At 42.5% G+C, this 26,499-nt stretch overlaps 1 protein-coding gene and 2 long non-coding RNA genes across 36 annotated transcripts; 1 reads left to right on the top strand and 2 right to left on the bottom strand.

Moving 5' to 3' along the window:
- Positions 1–437: 437 nt before the first annotated feature.
- Positions 438–3,202, top strand: LOC127335423 (uncharacterized). Of its 2 annotated transcripts, none has more exons than XR_007872769.2 (4): positions 438–550; positions 1,135–1,189; positions 1,311–1,406; positions 1,953–3,202. It is a non-coding gene; the product is annotated as an uncharacterized lncRNA (long non-coding RNA). The 2 variants fall into 2 exon arrangements; XR_011751090.1 differs by having other exon boundaries at positions 447–633.
- An 812-nt stretch (positions 3,203–4,014) lies between these two features.
- On the bottom strand, positions 4,015–4,704 carry LOC127330544 (uncharacterized). Its single transcript, XR_007869315.2, has 2 exons — positions 4,569–4,704; positions 4,015–4,325 (listed from the first exon to the last, which is right to left on the bottom strand). It is a non-coding gene; the product is annotated as an uncharacterized lncRNA (long non-coding RNA).
- A 10,029-nt stretch (positions 4,705–14,733) lies between these two features.
- On the bottom strand, positions 14,734–22,350 carry LOC127335422 (uncharacterized). 33 transcript variants are annotated; one of them, XM_071826576.1, is made up of 12 exons: positions 22,023–22,345; positions 21,631–21,744; positions 21,317–21,519; positions 20,470–20,650; positions 19,919–20,064; positions 19,637–19,818; positions 17,495–17,533; positions 17,106–17,339; positions 16,850–17,023; positions 16,256–16,765; positions 15,575–15,961; positions 14,734–15,354 (listed from the first exon to the last, which is right to left on the bottom strand). In XM_071826576.1, the coding sequence occupies exons 5-9, from the start codon at positions 20,003–20,005 to the stop codon at positions 16,981–16,983; spliced, it is 585 nt and encodes a 194-aa protein (XP_071682677.1). In that variant the 5' UTR covers positions 20,006–20,064; positions 20,470–20,650; positions 21,317–21,519; positions 21,631–21,744; positions 22,023–22,345; the 3' UTR covers positions 14,734–15,354; positions 15,575–15,961; positions 16,256–16,765; positions 16,850–16,980. The 33 variants fall into 33 exon arrangements, 28 of the variants coding, with proteins under 28 accessions (XP_071682677.1, XP_071682675.1, XP_071682688.1 ...); XR_011752494.1 differs by adding an exon at positions 19,331–19,402 and having other exon boundaries at positions 17,495–19,193; positions 21,317–22,350; XM_071826574.1 differs by having other exon boundaries at positions 14,734–15,048; positions 15,150–15,354; positions 21,317–22,345.
- Positions 22,351–26,499: the final 4,149 nt, after the last annotated feature.

Raw genomic sequence — 26,499 nt, 5'->3', positions numbered from 1 at the left:
GTTTTGTCTGTTCACAGATCTGTAGATTAGATCCTTTTTCTTTTATGTTTAGTCTATTTGTCTAGATCAATATGGTCCGTCTGTGCAATTTGTTCTTAGCCCATACAAAGTCTCTTTTTTTATTTCTTTGTTTTCATTGAGGAGAGCTTTGTCCTCTTGCTTACTGCAGGAATTGCTGTCCTTTGCTATTTATGTGGTTTAGTCTCTGATATGGTCACATCTTTTGTCAGGTCTTGCAGAGTTGGGAGTCCAGGACATACCCTGTGTCTAATACTCAGAATTGTAGCTGATTTTGTCTGTCAGATAAAGCATGTCATATGTCTTCTACTTTAGAGTTCATAATTGATATGCTATATACTTCTTGCTATGAATCTAGCTTTGTGTATTACTTAGTGTTTCTTGATATAGGTCAGAAGAAACTATGAATTTAGCTACAGTATATATACTGATGTTCATGTCCTGATGGATGCATGTTCTGCTTCTCAGGTTGTCTTGTTCTCTTATCACGCTCGATTTGCTTATGTGATGTAGTCCTATTAACTCTCTACAGGTAAACACAGTAAATGGTACCCTTTTTCAAAATAGTGCGTATGGTTTGAAATTTTATCTGATCTTCCAACTGAATTTAGTCAGGTAAGTTTATCTATGGTGCCTTCTGATTATTTCATCTAACAACTGATTTATACAACAAAAAATTGCTGCACATCACCAAGCTTGTATAAATAAATTTTCCTCTCCCTAATAATTAATTATCCTATTCTAACATCATGATGTTTTTACCCTTCCTCATGTAAAATAAACTGTTTTGTGCATATAAGCACCCATAGGTAGCTACTGGTTCTATTTTCTTGAGCCTTTATTTTCATTGGATCCAAACCGTGTAGGAAATCGTGTTAATCTTCTGTTTATCAATACTATTGTGGTGCGCTCACTGTATCTTGCATACAATCCCATTGCTCGAGTATTTTTGGCTGAACTGGCTATTTTAGCATTTCCCGATGATGAATTAGATTAACTTTGCCAACATAATGAAAACCCGCAGATACTATACTTATCAAAGGTGGAGATGGAAAGGAACTAAATATGTATTATCATAGTTATCTATTAACTGTTATTTTTGCAAATTCCTTGCAGGGATAACAAGATGTCTGCATCCCGGAAATTTTGGATTTGAACGCTTCATTGTAAGGTAATATATATTCTCTTCAATGCTGAGTTTGATCGTAAAGTAGTGGTTCATAAGATATCTAATGATTCAAGATTGTTTATGTTTTAACTATGCACTGAGAGATATATGTTTTTTTTGGCAGATGATGAGATATGTGATTTAATTTCGCTTGGCGAGGAGAAGAGAAGAGAAGATAAATAGGCAGATCTATGGGAAAATTCTGAAATACATGTATCTGGTGAGCCTCATATAGTTCAGATGCAATTCAGAACATCCTACTTTAAAAAAAGTCAGATTAAAAGTATAAAATTATAGCTCTTGACAAATGATTCACTTACACTCACCAGCGTGTTGGTGTGTTGCATTTTCAGAAATGAGCCAGACCCATAATTTTTACAAGGTGTATTTGTTTGTTTCATACTAGGCAAGATGCATAATACAAATTTAACAATTTCAAGGGTAGCATAGTCGCACAAATATTGTTGCAGGTCTAGCAATAATCTAAAACGTACCATTTTTGTTTACATATGGTTTTCTAATCAGCAGTAATTGGCAAGAATTGAATGCTAGGACAAGTACTGTCAGGTAGTGTAGAGTTTCGTTTCTTAACGAAGGAGCTATATCCAAATACAAGTATTGTTATGTGTTAATAATTGAATCCAAGGTCACCATGTGATGTTTCCATCATTGGATTAACTCTATGGTTTTCAGATATATCTGCTAGCCATTTGAAGTTAATGCCTCCGATGGTCGTTTGTTAATGCATATATTTGTGATATTGCAGGGGAAAGAAATAGTTTCTGCTCGCCCATCAAATGTATGCCAATTGCAAGATAAGAATATACAGGATCCTACTCCTAAGATACATGGTTTCATAAATTTACTCACCTATTTGCTTTTGCCCGAAGTATTTTGAATAGCTTGATTTGGTGGTGTCTTGGAAATGAGTCATTGCATTTTAAATTTTAGCTAAAGATTATTATATTTGGCAATAACAAGCTATGTTTAAAGAGATCGTTAAGATCTATTAGAAACATTTGGAGTATATATATCTCCTTAGGGTCTTCCCTTTCTGCCCCAAAACAATATTGACTGAGTTGAGATGTACGTATGCACTGAAGCATTTAGGCATTCAAAATGAGCTACACATGCTTTTAATCTTTTCAGCTTGCTTCAGGTTTGCAGGAGAAGGTTTCAGTAGCAAGTCGTTGGACCTCGACAGGGCCGGCTGGATGGACTTGCTGGTGTTTGATACTTTGGTTCTTCGCAGATTTGCTCTGTTCAGTTGTATCTAAAGCCTAAAGGTAGGCCAGACCAACCATTTAGTTTTTGATATCTTTTTGTTGCACTTTGGATTAACAATCTGCAAGAATGCTCATGATTCACACATTTACTATCTGAAATGCATGTCAGTACGACTCATCATTTGTTTATTAAACAAGCAAGATAACACAACATGCGTGCTTTTCAGATATTTTCACTAAATTACTTGTGTGATTTTCAGATGCTCTATTAAACACATGTGACCATTTCCAACATTTGAGAAAAACTATTCTGGTCCATTTGCAACATGTGAACTAAGCTTGAAGAGATTTAGAAATTAAAGAAGCGTAAAATCCAAGACCATTTACATCAGAAAGTTCCTATTGAGATGGCATGGTATGCCTTTGCCTAATTGCCTTTTCAGTAATATCGGAATGTTGTTATTGAGCTTTGTGTAGCCTGGAGCTTTGATTTAACTAATCTGTGCCAGCCTATCCAATTGACATAATAAGCCCATAGTTTAAGTCTTCAGCAGTGCTTCTGAGTTCTGTCTTCATGGTTCAGTTGTGGTGCAAGATGCCAGCATATACTCCTCAGGTTGTTCTATCTTCTTCAGATTAGCGGCTAATAAAAAAAAGTCCCAGAGTTTATACTATCGATGTTGATACCTTTCCCTGAAGTAACAGAAAGCTAAAGTGAGTCATATTGCAATTTGGGGTTATTCTTCAGGACCTAAAGTGGATTCTTTTGCTCTACAGTTGTGCATTCAAATAATTTTGGTTCAGACGAGTGTTTGGATCCGTGAACAATGATGCTCTTCCTTTAATTGCTTGCATCATTCTTGTGTTAGCTTGTTTGGTCCGTCATTGAAAATATCTCAGGTCCAATAGGGAAACATCAACACATTGATCCAGTCTGTTGATGGATATTAGTTCACCATTAACTTTTACCGTCAAATGTTAAATCTTCATAGATGGATGGTGGGAGCAATCATTTGGACTCTTCAAAAGCAATTCTCAGATGTATAACGTGTTTTTCAAATCTCATTGTTTCTTATTTTTGGTTCTTTTAGGTGCTCATGGCATATGTTTGGCAACTTATTGTAAAACCTAAGAAAACTTATTACGAAGAGTATCTGTAAACGATCGTTGATGCGTACTACCGGGGTCGCGCGCCAAGGCGCGCATCAAAATCTAGTCGATGTTATACCTATCATGATTGACACGCCCAGTCGTCATTCTTGTGTCCTATAGCCGTGATGCCCAGAAATAGTCCACGATCACCGATTTTTCAGCCCAATAGGTCCGCTTGTGAAGTAAGTACCAAGGATAATTCTATTTTGTGTGTCACTGGTACGCGCTACGTAGACCAGCCTCTGACCTACTATCAGTGGCATTTTTTAATATCCTCCAATGCTATGGGTACTTTCGATTGTGCGCAACGGATCTTGTTACGTCTATAGGCATTTTTTTTCAGTAGCGATATCCATCTTAGAAGTCGGAGGATAGAAATAAATAATTAACATCCGATATGTAGCATTGGAAGATAGAAATAAGTGTTGCTTATATACTGCAACAACTATATTTTTGATTCTTAATCAACAATGATTGTCATCTGCATATAAATTTCATAACTTATTTTTTACTTAACAAACCAATATCATATTTTTAGATCTTATGGGAGGGCAAAGGAGGATTGTTTCCAGGCGCTAGTCTGCTGGAATAAGATTTTTTCGTACATTCTTCCTTGCAAATATCCATTGTCTTATAGCAGATATTCTTTGCCAAACAGCAGAAGCAATACCCGTGACCACATGGTCGAAGTTTTACTTTATAGGAGCATAGTCCTCCAGGTAAATTGATCTTCTCATTATCCACATCTTCCTTTATTTGGCCTAGGGAATAGAGAATATTGCATTACTGATCTTATAAAAATCTTTTATTATTGCTGACTAAGAAATAATTCATCAATCAAACAACAAGCAAAACACGATCATCTAGAAAAAATTATTGATGCACTGCCAAAGAAAAATAAGCTTATAGACAACCAGTCCACGAGCAGCTGAGATCAGAAGAATAACAATGGAAAGAGCACAAATCAGCACAAGTAGGGAAATTACATAGTATCCTACACTTACATTGTGCATGGGTAGCAAAGTACATGAGAAGAAGCACATACAATAAGGCTAGTGCATGGAAATTTTTCATGGACTTGGCCATGCCGATAGTGAATCCAAACTTGGCTCTCGTGTAGGAGATTGAGTGTTTTCAGATCAAAACATCTAGGTTCTTGCTCTCCCCATCCACACAATACACAAATATATTAAACGGGATTCCCCTAATACCAAAAATAGGTAGTGTGGAGATAAACATTCAATTACACATGATACTACGCCTACCAAAAATAACTAGCAGTATATTTTTATTTTTATTGTCATTTAAAGTGCATATATTGTAATGTCATTAATTTTTTGATGGTGATCATTCTGTCATTAAGAGTGGTGATTCTCAAGTTTTTTTTTAAATCATCCCTTATTCTTAGAAGGGTATACCAAATATAGTAAACAAAATTGAACGTGGCTCTGAATTTTTTTATCGGATTAATTTAGCAGTAGCTATTCTTAGATACTAGTCCCCTCTCTGCGCCCCCGGGTGTCATATCCATGTATCCTGAGGGTCCTCGGATCCCGTCGAGTGGACCCATGAAGAGGTTCGCGGGACCCCGACGGAGTCTATGGGGGAAGGTCCCACCTGACGCGTGACCTTGGCAAGAAGATTCCAGAGTGATGGGAAAAGAGGCCCTCCGGGACAAGTGAATCATGTAAAATGCATGCATGAACTTTATAGTTTGTTGACACATACTGCCACATATTTTCAACATATATGATGTCATATCCATGTTTTATATTAATTTACGAGGATTTACTAATGATCTCCTTTATTTTGGTTATAGCCCTGCAGGACAGGAAAACCCTATTTTGTGTATTTGTTTTTTGCTTTCAGGGAACTAAACAAAGTCAAATTGAGCTATGACTTTGGGGATGTCAATATTTCATCGAGGGAAGCACCTGAAGAACATGTACCTCACAAGAAAGGCCAGAAGGGCCAAAAGAGCCCAGGTGGCACGTGCAGTTGAGGTGGGCGCACCACCCCTGCTCTTTCCCTACTCGGTCGTCTGATGCGTTTGATTTTTTCTCCCATGGACTCCGTCTGAGACCTGAAAACCTCTATATAAAGGACTTTCCGAGGCTTCCTCGAGAGAGGTGGAGCAGAAACATCGAAACACTAAAACAGAGCCAGAACCAGTGAAGATTGGAGGGGGAAACTACGCTGAAGCCTCCGCCGGAGAGATCTCTACCTTCTCCAACGTCTCCACCACTACGACAAAAAGGCTTACTAGTGACGAGCGTTTTTTCCGCTCTACTGAAGATCGAGGTGAGCGTTTATAGTGTCACTGGTAATCCCACACCTCTGGCGGGCAATTATTACGTCGGCAGTTAGGCTAACTAGTGACAATAAAATGGATTGTCGACCATCACCGGTAAGTCATTCATCTGGTGACTAGTGTTCACGAGAAATAAAACGGTGACGGTCGAAGCGACAACATCTGAACATATTAAATAAGACCGTTATTCATATGTGACTAGTGACAGTTTATTATGTTTACGCACCGTCATTTTCGTGATTTACAGAGACGGACACCTACCTGTGGAACCTGTCATTAGTAACCTACCACTGACTAGCCGTGGAATTTTTTCTCGTCAATTGTTGACAACCACTGACGCCTGCATTCTTTTTCTATTGTCATTAATAGCTTACTAGTAAGCCTTGGCGCGGCGGCACGCCGCGCCCGTGGTTGCATACTATATGTATGAAGCTTTGTGTTGATTTTATAATGGAACGTGGATTATGTTGTGTTTGACATGGAGGCAAAGAATAGAGTTGTTTTCATGTATTGAATTAATTTGTCCGCACGTCAAGTATGATTTGGATGGTGAATGTTGTTAAGGTAAGACATGCTATGTTGTTTAATTATGCAAAAGATTGATTCCTTGTATATGTGAAAGCTCGCGCTGCAGCACAATCTTTTTTGTTTCCATCTTTTTGAAACGAAAATAAAATGGCACTGCGTAGGAGTCATAATACAAAGAATCACTCAGTAACAGTTTTGAATTACAAACAGATCATCGTTTATACAATACTGTAGGTGCAATGAGATCCTTTACCGAAGTAACAATTTTCGTTAACATCAATAAATGGCTGAATTCCTCGACGATATTTTGAATCAGCCGTATGAGGAAAAATGAGTCTGGTAGCTCTGTTTTTGCGTAGACACATTGTCATACTGGACATGCGCAGGCATGAATACCCACAAAGCTAGTTAGTCGTACTCTATCTGTTCCATTTTACCTGAACATGCGCATAAGAGACATCACACGTGTACGGGTAGCGCCCCACCCCACTCTCTCTCTCTCCGTCTCTCGTAGACTTGTTTCTCCCGAAGTACCAATTCCCCTTTCTCTCGCTTTCTCTGTCAAGCTTTGCGGATCAATTCACACGGGAGGAGGTGAAGGATGCGCTCAATTGTATTGGGGATCTCAAGGCGCCAGGCCCCGATGGCATGCCAGCTGTTTTCTACAAACGGTTTTGGGATATTATTGGTGATCGGGTGACTGATGAAGTCCTTCAAGTCTTGCGTGGTGGTGATCTCCCAGCTGAATGGAACGAAACCAATGTGGCTCTCATCCCTAAGGTAAAAAATCCGGAGCAAATGAAAGATCTGCGACCTATAAGTTTATGCAATGTTGTATACAAGCTTGTTTCAAAAGTCCTGGCAAATAGGCTCAAGCTCATCCTCGAGGAGATCATTGCGCCAAATCAGAGCGCCTTTGTACCGGGACGGTTGATAACAGATAACATTTTGCTTGCATATGAAGTGAATCACTATATGCAAAATAAGAGAAGTGGATCTACAGGCTATGCAGCATTAAAGCTTGATATGAGTAAGGCATATGACCGCGTTGAGTGGCATTTCTTGGAGAACATGATGAGGAGGATGGGGTTCGATGAAAGGTGGATAGCTTTGATTATGAAGTGTTGCTCTTCAGTCAAATATAGATTTAAGTTGAATGGTTCACTCACGGAGGAGGTGATTCCCGGAAGAGGACTTCGGCAGGGGGACCCTATATCCCCATATCTTTTTCTTATATGTGCTGAAGCATTCTCTAGCATGTTGAATCAAGCTGACCAGGATGGGAGTTTGGAAGGGATTAAAATTTGTCCAGGCGCACCGAGTTTTAACCATTTGTTGTTCGCAGATGATTCTTTAATTCTCCTGAAAGTTTCAGAGGAAAGTTCGTCTCATTTGCGGAATATCCTAAACTTATACGAGGTTTGCTCGGGGCAGACTATTAACGTGGACAAATCATCCATTGTTTTCAGCAAGAACACACCGAGAAGGGATAGAGATCAAATGATGTCCGCGCTGGGTGTTAGATGTGAAGGAAGAAATGGCAAGTACTTGGGACTGCCGGTCTATGTGGGAAAATCAAGATCAAAAACGTTTGCTTACATTAAGGATAAAATCTGGAAAGCTATCCAAGGCTGGAAAGAGAAAATGTTGTCAAGAGTTGGCAAGGAAATTCTTATTAAGGCTTGTGCACAAGCAATTCCGGTGTTTGCTATGACATGTTTCGATATCACTAAAGGACTATGTGATCAGATTAATAGTATGGTCAGTAGGTTCTTTTGGGCTAGCCAAGATAAGGAGAATAAGATTCACTGGATTGGTTGGGAGAAGCTTACGACACCGAAGGAGACAGGGGGTCTGGGATACAAGGATTTGTATTCGTTCAATCTTGCCATGTTGGCGAAACAGGCCTGGAGGTTGCTTACAAACCCAAACTCCTTGTGTGCTCGGGTGATGAAGGCTCGGTATTTCCCGGACTGCTCCATTTTTGAGGCTGAATGTAAGGCTGGAATTTCTTATGCTTGGCGAAGTATACTTAAGGGTATCGATCTCTTGCGCCAAGGTGTCATCAGGAGGGTTGGAGACGGGACAACTATTGATATCTGGCATGATCCTTGGTTACCGAGAGAATGGAGCCGCCGACCAATTACTGCTAGAGGCCATGCAATTGTGAACAAGGTCAGTGAGCTTATGGACCCTGTAGATGGCACTTGGGACAAAGTTTTAGTCCGTGATATTTTCTGCGAGCAAGATGCTGCCATAATTTTAACTATACCATTGTTTGAGGACATTGAGGATGAATGGGCGTGGCACTTTGATGACAAAGGATTGTTCAGTGTAAAATCGGCATATCGTCTGCATAGACAGTTAGCTGATGTTCTGCATGGACAACAAGGATGTTCAGAGCCACAACATGGTTTTCAGTGGAAGGAAATCTGGAGGGTTGAGTGTACGCCAAAAGTTCGCCAGTTTCTATGGCGCATTGCCCATAATAGCCTGCCGCTCCGACTCAGTCTGCAACGACGTGGGATGGAAATCGATCCTATCTGTCCACTTTGCAAGCGACTGAATGAAGATGGCTGCCACCTGTTTCTACGGTGCAAAAGTGTTAAAAGTTTGTGGAGAAAAACACACTTGGAGGAGGTACGGAAAAAGTTAGTAGAATGTACAGGTCCGAAGGAAGTAATCTCACATATTCTGCAATTACGACATGATCAAAAACTGCGGTCCATTTCCCTACTTTGGTGGCGGTGGAAGGACAGAAATAGAATAGTTGCAGGGGAGAAAGGAAACTCTGAAGATCAGTTGCTCCGCCTGATCAGCGAAACAGCTGATGAATTTGAGCAATTCTTTACAAAAGTTAGTGAGAAGCCTTGCCAAGCTCTGTTTGTAGTCCGAAATGTCAATGGAGAAGCGGTAGCTGCAGGTGCTGGTTCACTGCCCTTCGTCTACGATGCATTACAGGCTGAAGCAATAGCTTGTTTAACTGGCATTCAGTGGTCGAGCTACTGGGGAATAAGCAAGATCCAGGTGGAGACGGACTCTCAAAAACTGGTACAAGCCATTACGACAAATGCTTACGACCTGTCAGTGAATGGACATCTATTCCGAGAAATAAGATGTTTTGCTAGTTTGAATTTCTCTAGTTTCTCAATCATGTTTTGCCCACGGGCTTGTAATAAAGTAGCGGACGCATTAGCGACGTACGGTATGAGTTTAGGGCATGAGTCCTCAGCCGTATGGCCGGACGGTGTTCCTGAATTTGTACAAGGTTTAGTGGCCAGCGACATTGCTGTGCTCACCAGTTAATGGAATTTCGGTTTCCATCTCAAAAAAAAAAAAGCTTTGCGGTGGCGCTGCCCTCGATTTGATGCCGTCATCGCCAAATAGCTGGAGCTGGCCTGTAGTTGGCGCTCTCCCCGGCCTGCTCCACGGTGCCCCCCAGCCGAGTTGCCTCCTCGCGGCCTGCCGCGCTGTCCCGTCAAAGCCTAACCCGAGTAGGACGGGAACGGGTCGTGCTAGCCGGACTGAAAGGCACTGGAGAAGTGTGCCATAGAAGGCAAGCCGGCGGCTACGCTTCGGTCGAAGCAAAGCCGCCACACACCCGGCGGAGCTGAGGATCCGTTGCATCAGCAGCGGTCGGACGAAGTGCAGCGAAACACTGGATGCAGCTTGATCCAGCACAGTTGCATACTTGGCGGTAGCAACCGCGACTCCTTTCATCCTGCCGGCACTGGGCCGAATGTTCGAAGAGAGTCGGTGGCCACGACTGTCTCCAGCCGGGATTGCCACATCACCACCAGTCGCATTGGGTGAGCAAGGGGAGATTTTCTGGTACTGTTTCTCTTCCTTCTCTATTATGTGCTTGATCTAGTTTTGTTGTTGGCCCAGAATGTGTATGCTGCTTTGCAATTTCTCTAGCAATTTCTGGATGCCAAGCTGTAGCTGCCGTTTGGTCGTAGGAATCCGTTTACATAGAATGATTTGGTCACTTGTCAGTACCCGACCCACTAACTAACAAAGAAGATAAGGTACCTGGGTTGTCAGATTTGGCTATCTTTACTACTTGCCCCCTAATTTTTCATAGTTAGCAAAACTTGTGTTTAATCTGAAACGGTATAGCTTTTCTGAATTGGTTTGAATTAATTTGACATGTTGGCAAGTATAGGTAAATCAGTTGTTGGCTCGCTGTTAACATCAAAGTATATTGTAATTGTTCTGGTTGACTTGTTGTTCGCTGGTTTTCTGATTACCAGACATGTGAAAAGGACTACCAAGGTTACATGTTCTTGCCGACACATAGTTAAAAGTATTTAAGTCAATCCTACTACCTGTTTTGACATGAACGCCTCTTAGTTAAGTACGAAATATGGATTATGTGAGACAGTGAAATATAACATTAGTTCATTTAAGATGTATGCACAGCAAACCTGTCTGAGTTGTTTACACTTGACAAAACTATCTGTTTGAAAACATAAATAGCCTTTGTGCATCCCTGTTTGCAAATTTTTCTAGAAGTTTCACCCAAGAGTTTATTCCGACACCACTGTTGGCATGACGTCGGGCTCACACGACCTGCAGCTGGACCGCTCGCCAGCGTAGGCGTTTTGCCATCCCGGGGCGGAGGGTGGCGATGGAGCGGCTTTATGCGGTCGCTAGTGCAGTTCGCGACGTGAGCGAGAATATGCGGCGGGGAAAGATATGCGGTGAACTACGGGCAGATGAGGAGAAGCGTCAGCTAGCATAGATTCAGTCATCAGTGGCTGGTGCGTTATCTTTTCCTCTGGTGTCCCATTACGGTTACCACCGACAAATGAGCAAAAGCTAGAGAAACGGAACAGTAGTAATACCCTGAATCATGCATACAATTATTTTGTTCATTCCGGTGAAACCATTTGTTAGTACTCTGGTTTGTAAGTGAAAATCGAAGAGATTGCAAGTTCACAGCCCAGCCTCTCCTTCACCATCGTCCCCACTTCCAGGTCTCCTCTGATAATAGTGGCTGTTGTCTTGTTGTAATTCACTTTAAGTCCGGATGCCTCACCAAAGATGCCCAGGATTGATTTGATCGCCACAATTTCGTGAGCCTCTGGTTTGAAGAAAACCACGACATCGTCTGCGTATACCGATACGCGCTGGATCGCAGTTATGCCCGCCAAGTCCCCGAAGATCTGCTCATCCACTGCTCGTGCCATAATCTTACTGAGTACCTCCATGCCGAGCACGAAAAGCATTGGGGAGGTGGGGTCCCCCTGCCTTAGCCCTCTCGCGTGCTGAATCCGAGCCCCTGGCTCACCATTGACAAGCACCTTTGTGTTCGCTGTGTAGAGTAACACGGCAATCCATTTGAGGAACAACTCTCCAAAACCCATTCGTCGCAGCACTTCGAAGAGAAAGCCCCAGGAGATTGAATCAAAAGCTCTCGCCAGGTCTAATTTGAGCAAAACCCCGGCCTTTTTCCTTTGATTGATACGTCTTGCAACTTGTCGGACAAGGACGAAGTTATCATGCAAAGATCGACCCCGCACAAAAGCAGACTGGTTGACGCTCACCAATTCCCCAAGTCTTCCCCTCAAGCGGTTTGCAATGAGTTTCGAGAAAAGCTTGGAGAAACTGTGTACCAAGCTTATGGGCCTGAAATCCCCAACATCCTGCGCCTCCTGTCGTTTGGGGATAAGTGTAATGAGGGCGCGATTTAGCCTAGCGAACCCCCTGCCGTCTCCCACCGCAAGCTTAAGGATACCGGCCATGATGTCCCGCTTGATGACGCTCCAAGCATGCTGGTAAAAAGCCCCTATGAATCCGTCCGGCCCAGGTGCCCTATCGGCAGGCATCTCCTTGATAGTTTGCCAAACCTCCTCCTCAGAAAACGGGGATTCCAAAGCATGCAAGTCTCTGGGATTCAAATTTAAGTACGCCAGATCAAGCCCGTGATCTCTGCACTGTATGTTGCCTAGAAGCCCGGCAAACGCCCTGGAGAAGGCCTCCACTTTTCCCTCCTGATCGGTAATGGTGTCGTTCCCCACACGGATAGAGGCAATGTAGTTTTTAGTCCGTCTTCCATTGGCCACAGCGTGAAACAGCTTCGTATTCGCATCTCCGTCCTTCAGCCATCTAATCCTCGATCGCTGCCGCGCAATGGTTCTCTCCAGGGATGCAAGCCCCAGCACCGTGTGTTTAAGGGTTTTCCGGAGCCAACATTCGCCAGGCGTCAGCACCCGTCGCTCCTGTACCGCATCAAACCTGAATATGATCAGATTTGCCACTGCGAGTTGGAGTTTGATGTTACCGCTTTTCTTTTGTCCCCAGGATTGTAGGTACACCGCTGCGTTACGAAAGAGGGCGTCTAATCTTCTGAAAGGGTCAATGATAGAATTATCGCATTGCCAGGCTTCCTTCACCGCTTCCTCAAATCCTTCGAGTTTAAGCCAGAAACATTCAAACTTGAAGCGCTTCTTCGGTCGGAAGGATGTATTCAGAGATAGCAGTAGCGGCGCGTGATCCGAGGCGGAGGAGGAGAGGGCCTGGAGCATTGCATCTGGGTTCTGTAGGTCCCAATCGACTGAAACCATCGCTCTGTCAATACGCGAAAACGTGGGCGTAGCCCTCTCGTTGCTCCAGGTGTAGGCCCTTCCGTGCATGTATAAGTCCTTTAACTGCAACTCTTGAGCGAACGCTCTGAACCTAGCCATCATGTTTCTGTCGAGTGAATCATTATTCTTTTCGGACGCAAACATGATCATGTTGAAGTCACCCACGACTAGCCAAGGTCCTGGGCAGAGGGCCCTTCTCTCCGTGAGCTCCCTGATGAACTCAATTTTGTCCGCCGTGGCTGTGAACTTGCAAACTTCCCCATAAAATATCTCGGGCTCAAACTCGCCCTACGCCCGCTAACCAAGGCGGAATGGCAGCCTCTTCTGGATGGTGTGCTGCATTGCGTCCCGGCCTGGCAAAAGGGGATGATCACGAGGGCGGGGAGGTTGACGCTCATCAAATCGGTGGTGGCGGCTCGACCAATCCACCAGCTACTGGTTGAGGACGCTCCAGTTTGGATCCTTGAGGAGATCAATAAATGGCTCCGTGCGTTCTTTTGGGCTGGGAAAAAAGAAGTCCACGGCGGGCAGTGCCTGGTGGCCTGGGACTCCATCTGTCAGCCCTTTTGCCACGGAGGTTTAGGGGTCAAGGACCTACGGCTCCAAGGACTAGCGCTGCGCGTGAGATGGGAGTGGCTGAGGCGCACGGACCCCCTAAAACCCTGGCAGGGGCTAAACCTTAAGACCGACAGTAAGGTGCTTGATGTCTTCCAAAGCTGCGTTCAGTTCATCCTTGGGGATGGCAGGAGTATCCTATTTTGGAAGGACAGGTGGATCCAGGGCCGCTCTATCTATGATCTTGCGCCCGCGGTGGTGGAGGTGGTGCCGACGAGACGCAGAAACAGTAGGACTGCGTCGGAAGCCCTGATAAACAACGCCTGGATCGCTGACATTCCGGCGGACTTGATGTCGGTTGAGATCTGCATCCAATGTGTCCAGCTCTGGGAAGTCTTGGACAACGTGGAGAGAAACGTGAACGTGGCCGATCAAGTAACCTGGAAAGGCACGGAGTCTGGGGTCTACACAGCGAAAAGCACGTACAACTTGCTTTGCCAGGGAAGGACGCTCGATGGAAACCACAAGCAGATCTGGAAAACCTTTGCCCCTCTCAAATGCAAAATCTTCATATGGCTTGCGCTCAAACGTCGCCTCTGGACAGCGGACAGGAGGTTTCGACATGGTCTAGCCGCGAACACCGAACCTTGCTATACCTGCCTACAAGCGGAAGATACGGTGGATCACATCCTGGTACATTGCCCTCACTCCAGAGTTGTTTGGCATGGATGTTTAAGGGAGTTTGGGCTTGGGAGTTTGACGCCACAGTACGAGGAATCCATCCGCGCCTGGTGGGATAAGGCGAGAGGCCGAGTGAGGAAGCAAGATCGGAAGCGGTTCGATACCCTAGTGATTCTAGCTTCCTGGACCCTTTGGAAGCAAAGGAACGCAAGGGTATTCGGTAACACAAGTGCGCAGCGAAATTCTACACAAATTGTCACCAGCATCCTGGAGGAATTCAAACTTTGGGAGACGGCGAGAGTTGGAGGGAGAGCGATAGTGCCGCGAGAGTAGGCGTAGGTGTGCGTGGGTGTCTCTCGGTGGGGTTGTTCGCAACCCTATCCGTCTCTTGTAAATTGTTTTGCTACCTTCTATAAAGATATGGTGCGCCTTTGGCGCACTCTCGAAAAAAAAAAAGAAAATCGAAGAGATTAAAATAGAACAAACAGCATAGATGCAACTACGTGCTGGGAACCTGTAAGTACCAGTTTCAAAAGGATCGAGTTAAAACAATACATTATGTAGATGGCGTGTTCCATTCGGAATTGGAACATAAAAACAGGAAAAATAAATGCAACTCTTTGCACACCCATGCATTGCAAATATGCAGAATTACACGCAGTAGAAAAGATACAGCTAGGGAAGACAGCCGTCAGGATGGTGCCTTACAATGTACATGAAACTAAGCATTGGCCATATGCCTTTCCTGTGTGAACAAAATTCGTTAGGCCACTTTAGCTCTCATAGATAGGTTGAGGAGTGAGTAAGCATAACCGTCTGCTGCAGATTTGTTGAGTTGAGCCCAATTAAATTTAAGAGTCCAACTTCAGTATGTGCAGCTTAATAGAAACAACCAAGAAAAGTAGGATCCGGGAGATTACCGTAATGATACTTAAACGGGAAGAGCCCCATCTAGGACAGCATCAACATATATGAACAATTCGAGCAGTGCACACTTGCACTTGCTATTTCATCTGGGCAAAATCGGAACTTCGGCAGTTAAATGTGGGGAAAAACTGGACAATAAGCTCGACGGAAGAGGACTCCATAAATTTGTAATAAGAATTGCATGAAGTAAGTATTTTCCTGCATCAAATGGATATGAACAGAAGAATATGCAGGAAAAAAAATACACAATCCCAGGTCACAAACATCTGATCATAATTTGGAAATTCAAAATAACCTTTTGTTAATTAAGGGACCCAAAATAAAACTAAAACCAAGCAGTAGTGTTTTGTGATGTTTCCAGTGGAAAATGAACTGGAAAACTAAACATAGAGATTTTCTTTTCATCTCAATTAAGTACCTCGATATTCTTGAGCCAGACACATGCATACATCAATAGGGAAAGCCAAAATGTCGTTTTAATGGTCCCTGCCAACATCACTGCAGTTAGACTTCTAAACGCGTGTTGTACATCTATTCCAACAAAAAGAAAGGTGAGCCTATGTTATAATATCAAGAAGGCAAAAAGCTGGGTAGAAAGGTAACTCAATGTATGTTGCGATAGCACTTCTATAATCCAGGCAAAAAAAAAGAACACTTTCATAATTCTGCACCAGGGCTTGAACCTTCGCTTAGGCATATAACCCATCAGATGAGTAGCATCCAGCTGAATACGTTTTTGTATATCTTCCAGGCCTCCTGGAAGAGCTCCCAGGAAGGTAAGACATGGAGCTCTGTTTGTAGAAGTCTGGATGGTTAATCATAAACAAATTATCAAAACTAAGGTGTGTTTTTAGATGGCCCGAAACAATAGCAAACTAAAACACATGAACATCAACAACTTGGCATAGCGGAGAAAATATTAGAAATTCTGCATTCTAAACATGTAATAAGCAATAAGCACCATCGGCAACACTGTCATGACTTGTTCTTTTCTAGACAAATTCCTTTTTTCCATTTAGGCATAAACACAAACAGCTGCAAGACAAATGTCCTACTCCTACTCAGAACATGACAACAGAAAAATATAGAACCTGTGTACCTGCAACACATGTTCTACTCCTCCTTATTATGTTTTCCCAAGCGGTCCTGCTGTTAGCTGCAAGGAGAAGGTGCACCAACAAACTCAATGGATATGACACTGGATGGACCCAAGGAAATTAGGGTTCCTCACCAGCCAAATAAACCGATCGTACAGCCAACTTGACCCAAGGAAATTAGGGTTCCTCACCAGCCAAATAAACCGACCGTACAGCGAACTTGCAGCAGCAGACACCCGCAGAAAGCCACCTCTCCGTCCTTGTGGCCAGCCGGCGCTGCTGGTCGGCCAGGCTGCCAAACGGGCGCCACCCTCCTTCCTCTTGCTGGCATGTTACGCAAAACTTGACCCGCAGAAAGCCACCTCTCCGTCCTTGTGGCCGGCCGGCGCTGCTGGTCGGCCAGGCTGCCAAACGGGCGACACCCTCCTTCCTGTTATTGGGCAGACGTTACGCAACTCCTCGTTGCCCACAGAGTGGTCTGCTGCTCCTTCGCCATTGCCAAATCTCTGCTGCTGAAAAGAAGAATAAGATCGAAGCCACAACCGAAAAGAACGAAAAATGAAGAAGGATGGTGGACACAGGGGAAACAGCCTCACCTCGGCGACTGATCTAATCAACCAGACAGTGCAGCGTGCTCCTTGTTCCTCTCGCTGCACGGATGCTCCACCATGTTGGATTTGTCCCCAGAACACCCCATGCCGCGACCAGCAACCCCCCACGCCACATCTTAATCGATCATGTAGCACATACGTGCATCTGACATGCCGCATCTGTGAAGATAGAAGGCTATTGCACATGAGAGAAATTAAATTAAGCAAAGGGAAGGGAAGATGTGGTTGATGTCATGTGTACCCTAGGAGACGGAAGATGAGGAGCTTCAGGTTGATCTCGCCGCCATGGTACCGTCCGTCTCGAGCGGAGAACCTTGGGGATGGGCGCTGGGTCTCGCTTCTGGAGGAGAAAGCGGTCGCCCATGGAGCTGCCGTACTCCGGAGAGGATAAAGAAGAAGTACGGAGGGCGGCGCCGGTTTCTCAGCCGGCTGTGGAGGTCGGTTACGATGCGGGGGTGAGCGGTGGGGCGTGAACCTGGAGAAGATAGAGATGCAGTCTAGTTACCCAGAAACGTCCAGAAATATCTCTATAATAACTGGTGGGCTAGCAGGAAACTGCCACGTTTCTCAAAAAATGCCACGTTATTAGACTATTAGGAGGCAACTTCACCCAAAGATCAGGAGACTCACGAAAAGCACCTCAGCCGGTAGCCGGTAACCTGCTCGTCCCTAAAAGAAAAGTGAGAAAAAAAAGGCAGAGCCAAGTCAGGGACACGCGTGAGGCAGAGATTGGAGAAAGGAGAAGATAAATTGCACTTCTACAGTGCTCAAAACGATATGGAGGAGCTAATCTGATCAACTTTTATATAGTTGTATATCATAGACGACTGCATTTTGTCTTGCAACGTCATTACTAGGTTACCATCGACGCCTGCATTTTGTTGTCTACTTCCTTTGCGGCTCACCAATGATATCTGCTTTTCATTTTTGAATGTCAGTAGTAATTTCACAGTGACGGGTCATATGTTGACAACTGTGAAAACACATATATGAGCCCGTCATTGGTCAATTTATCAGGAGCAAAAAAAATTCCATATTAATAAAATCCAGGCTGGCGTACGTATAAAATGCACTCCTTGCATGGTTTAAATTAGTGGTTAGAACAAATACAAAAGCATAATACAGATGTTTCATCCATTGATACGTCTCCAACGTATCGATAATTTCTTATGTTCCATGCTACTTTATTGATGATATACACATATTTTATACATACTAGTTAAATGCCCGTGCGTTGCTACGGATTTTTTCAAGAAGTGTCTTGTGACACATGTAATGTAATATCCAAAATAATATAACAAAAAATAGTTAGGCGTAATCTGTAAAAAATGTATAATCGGACATCTTATACACAGAAAGCAACCGACCATTATTTATCACTGAGTACTAAGATTATGCTGGCAGTCCTATCTGAAGCAAGAGTAAAACTAAATGCTCATGTGTTCCTAGGTTTAACAGATTTCCTTGACATGTAGCATCGTTATCTTTGCACCGCATGCCGTGTCATTGGTTTCATCTGGGCACTATCCTAAGCTTCTCGATGGAAATAAAAATCAAAGCATTAACCTCACACTGACACATTTTAACCTATTTTATTTTTTCAACAATCATCATGCTCTTCAGTCTTGACGGGTTTATAGTGAAGCATGTAATGTGACGTGTTTCTACAACATTTCTCTTCAGCTAGACTCGACTTAAAGTAAAGTACGACCACCTTACATTCCATGCGTCCAACAACATATTACATGATTTACAAACATTTAACTGTCAAGCAAGATTACATAGTGTACGTTTGCTGTACAGAAGATAAAAATCAAAAAGCCATAATATGGCAGATTTACAAGTCCACAATCAAGCGTTGAATCATTCTAGTTTTTATTATTACGTTCATATTAAAATTTTGAAAACTTAATAGAGATCAATTTTGACTTCTAGTCATACCAAATGGAGCAGCTCTTGGTATTGCTCTTGTTCACATTATAACCTTCATGGAAGAACACATCAATAAAGAGTATAGGCAGATAAAGAGAGTTCATATCGATGGTCCTTATTCTTTGAAACTACGAAGAAACCTTGGAATTCGAATTTAATAAGACAATAGACATGAACATGATTACACAATTCTTGTACTGCCTCCTATTCTTGTAATATGTAGAAATCTATTAGACACCTGCATAAAAAGGGTATGGATATTTGTTGGGCTCTGAGTTTAGATAATTTATTAGAAGATGCCATACGTATGTAGGAATTGCCATGACAAAAATCTAGGATGTGTTGACCAATTACAAGAGGAAGGCACATGAATAAATCACCATCTGGATGAGCTTTCCTGCAATATGATAGCATTGCATTATACCAGTTTTAAAATTTTAATTAAAGAGAACTTAACATATAACATGTCAATAAGAAAGTTTAGGATAGGATCACAGGAAATCGGCAGACAAGAATTCTAGGATTAGAAACAACCTATTCCATTCGCGGAGTAAAAAGCCCGTGTTTGGTGTTAACTTGGGTAGACCCGACAACACTTATGCATCCCTTCGAAATGTACATCACAAATTCCAATTTGAGCTAGTTAGCATCAAGAAACTATTCATGTACTATCAATAGGAGAAATAAGTAAAGTGAGGAGTGAGGCTCTACTTGTAGAGGTACATTATATTATACATGTGTAAAATAGGTAAGTCATAAGCACTAAACATGGGATGTATTGAAATAGTTCGTGACAAATATATGTCTTTCACACGAACATAAGGCATGCACATGGCCTACCTCGCACTCCATACATGGCCAACCATTATGCGCTTTGCATCTACCCCCGAGGCCCTCTTGGCCATGCTTGGCCACAACCAGGGCTCTAACGCGCCCCGTCCGAGCAGCTTCACCGCCTCCACCTCGTGACCAAGAAGGGCGCAGTGTTGTCGAAGAGCATCTTCTAGCCTTCCTTGCTTTATCTTAATATGATTTAAATCATATGCATGGCCAAGAAATGACATGAATCAATGCAGACATCAAGGCGAGCATCAATGAAAATGTAGAGGGACATAGACACACCTGAGCTGCTTGCATATTGCGGCAGTAGTTCCACTCAGACCAACCGGTGACAGGCATGCACAGTTGACGAGCACCCACCACCCTCATCTTCACCACCTCGCCCCCTTCCTCTTTGCTCGCAATCTTCACCACACTGAACAACCTACCTTCAAAAAATAACAACCTTTTATTTAAAATAGAAAAAAATATCTCAAGAAATTGATTTTTTAATTAAGACCATTTTTTTAGTTCAGAATTTTGTTCGTAAAACGTACATGATATGCACAACACATCTAGAATATCACCCATTAGGTTTGGACATGATCTACGAGATAAACTATAAGAATATATGACAATGCTAACATAGGACCCCAAGAGCCAAAGAAGCAGATGGTTATCACAATATATGTGGCAATTTCTAGTTAACTATGCTCGGGACATCAACCAACTACAAAGCACACAATACGCAGTTTTCACAAGTGAAAGTTAAATATGTTTGTGACGGCACAAAAAGAATGTCACCCAAGAAACTAATTAGATGGATCCGTCTATAATATTATGAAGGTACATACTTGCTCGCAAATCACCTGCTCCCTTGCAAATAGAAAGAAGCTCATCTAGTGGCTCGACAACTCATATCATGTAGAAGGGCATCTACACTCATAGTTCAGATAGTTCGTTCTGCATAGGAATGCCTTCTAGTGGTAGACACCTTGTCATCATAAAATGGCCTTTGAGGACACTATATAATACCTGAAGAAAATGCAGAATAAGTGTTTTAATCAGAGCCATGCTATTCCCCAATTAAGAAGCGAGTCATTTTAGAAACAAAGAAGCAGTTTATAATTGATGGATTTTAAAGACCCTTGGCCTCATCAATCACCGTGGAGCCAGGGAATTTCTGAAAGGTAAGTCTTGATTTATTAAGGCTATGTCATAAATTGTTAGGATCACATCAAATGGTAATTCATAGCTGCATTGATTAGAAAATAAAGGAAGCTATAGACCGTGCACAAAATTAACTATAAAAGTACTATAATAAATAATGATCTAAGGCAAGTAAAACAAAGCTATTCCAAAAAAATGTAAGAACAACATATGTAATAGCTAGCATGCGCTACCGGATTGAGGGAGATTCGAAAATAAAGTATGCAAACTTAAATAAACAAAAATTTGAATCAAATGATGCAGGAAGATTTTTAGATATCTTCATGCACCATTCTCCAGAGAGGATGATGATGCACCCATACAGGATAACCTTCAAGGTAAGGCAAAATATATATTATTCCGGTAGCCAGACATTTGACGCACTTAAGAGGGCATGATACGGCTGAAAGAACCCCACCCATGTGATATAAAATGGAAATTGTAGAACAGTACAGTCTATTGTAACAAATGAAATTAGACAAGGTAAATTACATATACGAAATGTTCCATGTGCAATTGCTTTGGTCTTCAAGTAGCTCAGCAGGAAAAATTATTTTAGGGTCTTCATAGTCCCATATGGTCAGACATAAATATCATCAAAATTACTGTATATTGAATTGGAGCTACGTTATCCCATCCCAAGTATTCGTGTATGGAAGAGCAGCAGGAAGAAAATGGTAGGCTCACCTTATGGCCTGCAAACGAACGGAACAAGACATGATTGAATTTAATTAGCCCATGAATCAATCTAAACAATATATGGAGGGTATATATGTAGGATATATTAGAGAGAATGCGGACGGAACCGCGGCCATTGGAAGGAGTAGGTATCGATGCTGATGTGGTAGCAGCGGATGAGCCAGCCAACGCCATCTCTCTGGTGCAGCTTTGAGCCTTGGGGTGGCGGCGCGGCAGCTCCCCTGGAATGGGGAGACGGTGACAGCGACCCGTATATCACATAGAAGGCAAGACATGATTCACCTAAAGTAATAACTACTAATTCATGATAATATATGTACATCTCTCGTGTATATGTGCTCTTCTCTAATCATATTAAATGAAAAGCAGATCCCCTGGTCAAATTGGAGTAAACATGACCATATGCAGCACAGTTCTTTTCACCTTGCAAAATTGGAGAGGAAGGAGGCCAAATCGGATGGGGAAGGACGCCAAATCGGAGTGGACATGGACCGCCTACCTGATTTCCGCCGCCACCCTTCCTGATTCTCGCGGCCGCGCCGGCCTGCGAACCATCGCCGCAGCACCTGCCTCGGTTTCCCACCGCCGTCGCTCTTGCGAGCCGCCACACCCGCCCCTGACCCTGCGAGATACTGGACCCGCTCGGCTGCCCCTGGTTCCCTCCGCCCCGGACTTGCTTATTCGCATGAGAGCCACCGCCGCCGGCCCTCGTTCTTGCCGACGAGGCGTCCAAGTCTGGTAGATTGGAGAAACAAGGGAGACGTAGAGAGAGCAGGGAGGGAGGATTACATTCAATGCCCCGTGGCATGTGGAGAGTATTCTGGAAAGATAATTAATTTTACATTAAATCCTCAATACTCTGTTTGGTATGTTTTTCTTTTCTCAGATCTGGTCGTTTTCTTTTGCCGTGATTCCAGCGCTCCTATCGTAACACAGCAAGGAGTGGATCTGACGGGCGGATATTGAGCGGAGGGGTTAAAATTAGATTTAATGGTGAGGATGTTCCCAATCTCCTTCACCAAATGCGTTGTACGACGTACGACCAACTGGAATATAATCGTAAAGACTTTATGTCATATTTATGCATTTTCCGGCACTAACCTATTAACAAGATGCTGAAGAGTCAGTTGCTGTTTTCTGCTGTTTTGGTTTCAGAAATCCTAGTAAGGAAATATTCTCGGAATTGGACGAAATCAACGTCCAGTGTTTTATTTTTCCACGAAGCTTCCAGAAGTCCGAAAGGGAAACGAAGTGGGGCGACGAGGCGACGACACGCCAGGGCCGCGCGGCCAGGGCTTGGGCCGCGCCGCCCTAGCGTGTGGGCCCCTCGTGGCGCCCCCTGACCTACCCTTCCGCCTACTTAAAGCCTTCGTCGAGAATATCCCAGTACCGAGAGCCACGATACGGAAAACCTTCCAGAGACGCCACCGCCGCCAATCCCATCTCGGGGGATTCAGGAGATCGCCTCCGGCACCCTGCCGGAGAGGGGAATCATCTCCCGGAGGACTCTTCACCGCCATGGTCGCCTCCGGAGTGATGTGTGAGTAGTTCACCCCTGGACTATGGGTCCATAGCAGTAGCTAGATGGTTGTCTTCTCCTCATTGTGCTATCATTGTCGGATCTTGTGAGCTGCCTAACATGATCAAGATCATCTATTTGTAATGCTACATGTTGCGTTTGTTGGGATCCGATGAATATGGAATGCTATGTTATGTTGATTATCAATTTATCATCTATGTATTGTTTATGATCTTGCATGCTCTCCGTTATTAGTAGAGGCTCTGGCCAAGTCGTTACTTGTAACTCCAAGAGGGAGTATTTATGCTCGATAGTGGGTTCATGCCTCCATTAAATCTGGGACAGTGACAGAAAGTTCTAAGGTTGTGGATGTGCTGTTGCCACTAGGGATAAAACATCAATGCTATGTCTAAGAATATTTGTGTTGATTACATTACGCACCATACTTAATGCAATTGTCTGTTGTTTGCACCTTAATACTGGAAGGGGTGCGGACGCTAACCCGAAGGTGGACTTTTTAGGCATAGATGCATGCTGGATAGCGGTCTATGTACTTTGTCGTAATGCCCAATTGAATTTCACACTACTCATCATAATATGTATGTGCATTGTCATGCCATCTTTATTTGTCAATTGCCATACTGTAATTTGTTCACCCAACATGCTAATTCTTATTGGAGAGACACCACTAGTGAACTGTGGACCCCGGTCCATTCTTTTACATCGAATACAATCTACTGCAATACTCGTTCTTACTGTTTTCTGCAAACATCATCATCCACACTATACATCTAATCATTTGTTACAGCAAGCCGGTGAGATTGACAACCTCACTGTCACGTTGGGGCAAAGTAATTTGGTTGTGTTGTGCAGGTTCCACGTTGGCGCCGGAATCCCTGGTGTTGCGTCGCACTACACTCCGCCACCATCAACCTTCAACGTGCTTCTTGGCTCCTACTGGTTCGATAAACCTTGGTTTCTTATTGAGGGAAAACTTGCTGCTGTACGCATCACACCTTCCTCTTGGGTTCCCAACGGACGCGTGTTGTACGCGTATCAAGCTCTTTTTCTGGCGCCGTTGCCGGGAAGATCAAGACACGCTGCAAGGGGAGTCTCCACTTCCAATCTCTTTGCTTTGTTTTTGTCTTGCTTTATTTATTTACTTCTTTGTTTGCTGCACTATATCAAAATACAAAAAATTAGTTACTTGCTTTACTTTATTTACTATCTTGTTTGCGTTCTCCATATTAAAAACGCAAAAAAATTAGTTACTTGCATTTATTTTATCTAGTTTGCTTTATTTACTATAGCTAAAATGGGTACTCCTGAAAATACTATGTTGCGTGACTTCACAAACACAAATAATAATGATTTCTTATGCACACCTATTGCTCCACCTGCTACTACAGCATAATTCTTTGAAATTAAACCTGCTTTACTAAATCTTGTTATGAGAGATCAATTTTCTGGTGTTAGTTCTGATGATGCTGCTGTCCATCTTAATAATTTTGTTGAACTATGTGAAATGCAAAAGTATAAGGATGTAGATGGTGGCATTATAAAATTAAAATTGTTTCCTTTCTCATTAAGAGGAAGAGCTAAAGATTGGTTGCTATCTTTTCCTAAGAATAGTATTGATTCATGGACTAAATGTAAGGATGCTTTCATTGGTAGATATGATCCTCCTGCTAAAATTATATCTTTGAGAAGTAGCATAATGAATTTTAAGCAATTGGATAATGAGCATGTTGCCCAAACATGGGAAAGAATGAAATCTTTGGTTAAAAATTTCCCAACCCATGGACTGACTATTTGGATGATCATCCAAACCTTTTATGCAGGACTGAATTTTTCTTCACGGAACCTATTGGATTCAGCTGCTGGAGGTACTTTTATGTCCATCACTCTAGGCGCCGCAACAAAGCTTCTTGATAATATGATGATTAATTACTCTGAATGGCACACGGAAAGAGCTCCACAAGGTAAGAAGGTAAATTCTGTTTAAGAAACGTCCTCCTAGAGTGATAAGATTGATGCTATTATGTCTATGCTTGTGAATGGTAGGACTAATGTTGATCCTAATAATGTTCCGTTAGCTTCATTGGTTGCCCAAGAAGAACATGTTGATGTGAACTTCATTAAAAATAATAATTTCAACAACAATGCTTATCGGAATAATTCTAGTAACAACTATAGGCCATATCCTTATAATAATGGTAACGGTTATGGTAATTCTTATGGGAATTCTTACAACAATAATAGGAATGTACCCTCTGGTCTTGAAGCCAAGCTTAAAGAATTTATTAGTACACAAACTGCTTTTAACAAATTTGTCGAAGAAAAGCTTGGTAAAATTGATATTCTTGCTTCTAAGGTTGATAGTCTTGCTGCTGATGTTGATCTTTTGAAATCGAAAGTTATGCCTAATGAAAATAAAGATATTAAGTCATTTGCTACAGCAAAGGCCATCCAAGTTAGAATTAATGAGAATATAAGATTGATGGCCGAATTGCGTGCTAGGTGGGAAAAAGAAGAAAATGCTAAAGAGAATAATATAGCTAAAGTTTGGACTATTACCACCACTAGTAATGCTAATGCTTCACATGTTGCTACACCTCCTACTATCAATGGTAAAATAATTGGTGTTGGCAATGTTTCTATTCCTAATGCAAAGCTTGCAAAACTGCCTGAGCTTGCTAAAACTGCTGAAACTGCCTGTGATAGAACTGCTGATTTTTTTCCAATATTGGGGACAATGATCCCATTGCTTTAGATCATAATGGTTTAGATTTTGATGATTGTCACATCTCTGAAGTTATAAAGTTCTTACAAAAACTTGCTAAAAGTCCCAATGCTAGTGCTATAAATTTGGCCTTTACAAAACATATTACAAATGCTCTCATAAAAGCTAGAGAAGAGAAACTAAAACTTGAGACTTCTATTCCTAGGAAGTTAGAAGATGGTTGGGAGCCCATCATTAAGATGAAGGTCAATGATTTTGATTGTAATTCTTTATGTGATCTTGGTGCAAGTATTTTCGTTATGCCTAGGAAAATCTATAATATGCTTGACTTGCCACCATTGAAAAATTGTTATTTGGATGTTAATCTTGCTGATAATTCTACAAAGAAACCTTTGTGGAGGATTGATAATGTTCGCATTACGGTTAACAATAACCTTGTCCCCATTGATTTTGTTGTGTTGTATATTGAATGCAATGCATCTTATCACATTATATTGGGAAGACCTTTTCTTCGAACTGTTGGTGCTATTATTGATATGAAGGAAGGTAATATTAAATATCAATTTCCTCTCAAGAAAGGTATGGAACACTTCCCTAGAAAGAGAATGAAGTTACCTTTTGATTCTATCATTAGAACAAATTATGATGTTGATGCTTCATCTCTTGATAATACTTGATACACACTTTCTGCGCCTAGCTGAAAGGCGTTAAAGA

The sequence above is a fragment of the Lolium perenne genome, chromosome 2 (assembly GCF_019359855.2).
Source record: "Lolium perenne isolate Kyuss_39 chromosome 2, Kyuss_2.0, whole genome shotgun sequence".
In the NCBI taxonomy this organism is placed as follows: Eukaryota; Viridiplantae; Streptophyta; class Magnoliopsida; order Poales; family Poaceae; genus Lolium; species Lolium perenne.
The sequence above is the reverse complement of the archived record's forward strand: the minus strand, read 5'-3'. Positions and strand labels throughout refer to the sequence as shown.

Excerpts from the sequence above, each read along its gene's own strand:
- LOC127335422 (XM_071826566.1), bottom strand. The coding sequence starts at position 20,005 with ATGAGGGTGGTGGGTGCTCGTCAACTGTGCATGCCTGTCACCGGTTGG. Across the intron at positions 17,534-19,636 it reads GGCCATGTATGGAGTGCGAG|GGACGAGCAGGTTACCGGCT; the intron begins GTAGGCCATGTG and ends CTTTTCTTTTAG. Across the intron at positions 17,024-17,105 it reads CTCATCTTCCGTCTCCTAGG|ATGCGGCATGTCAGATGCAC; the intron begins GTACACATGACA and ends CTATCTTCACAG.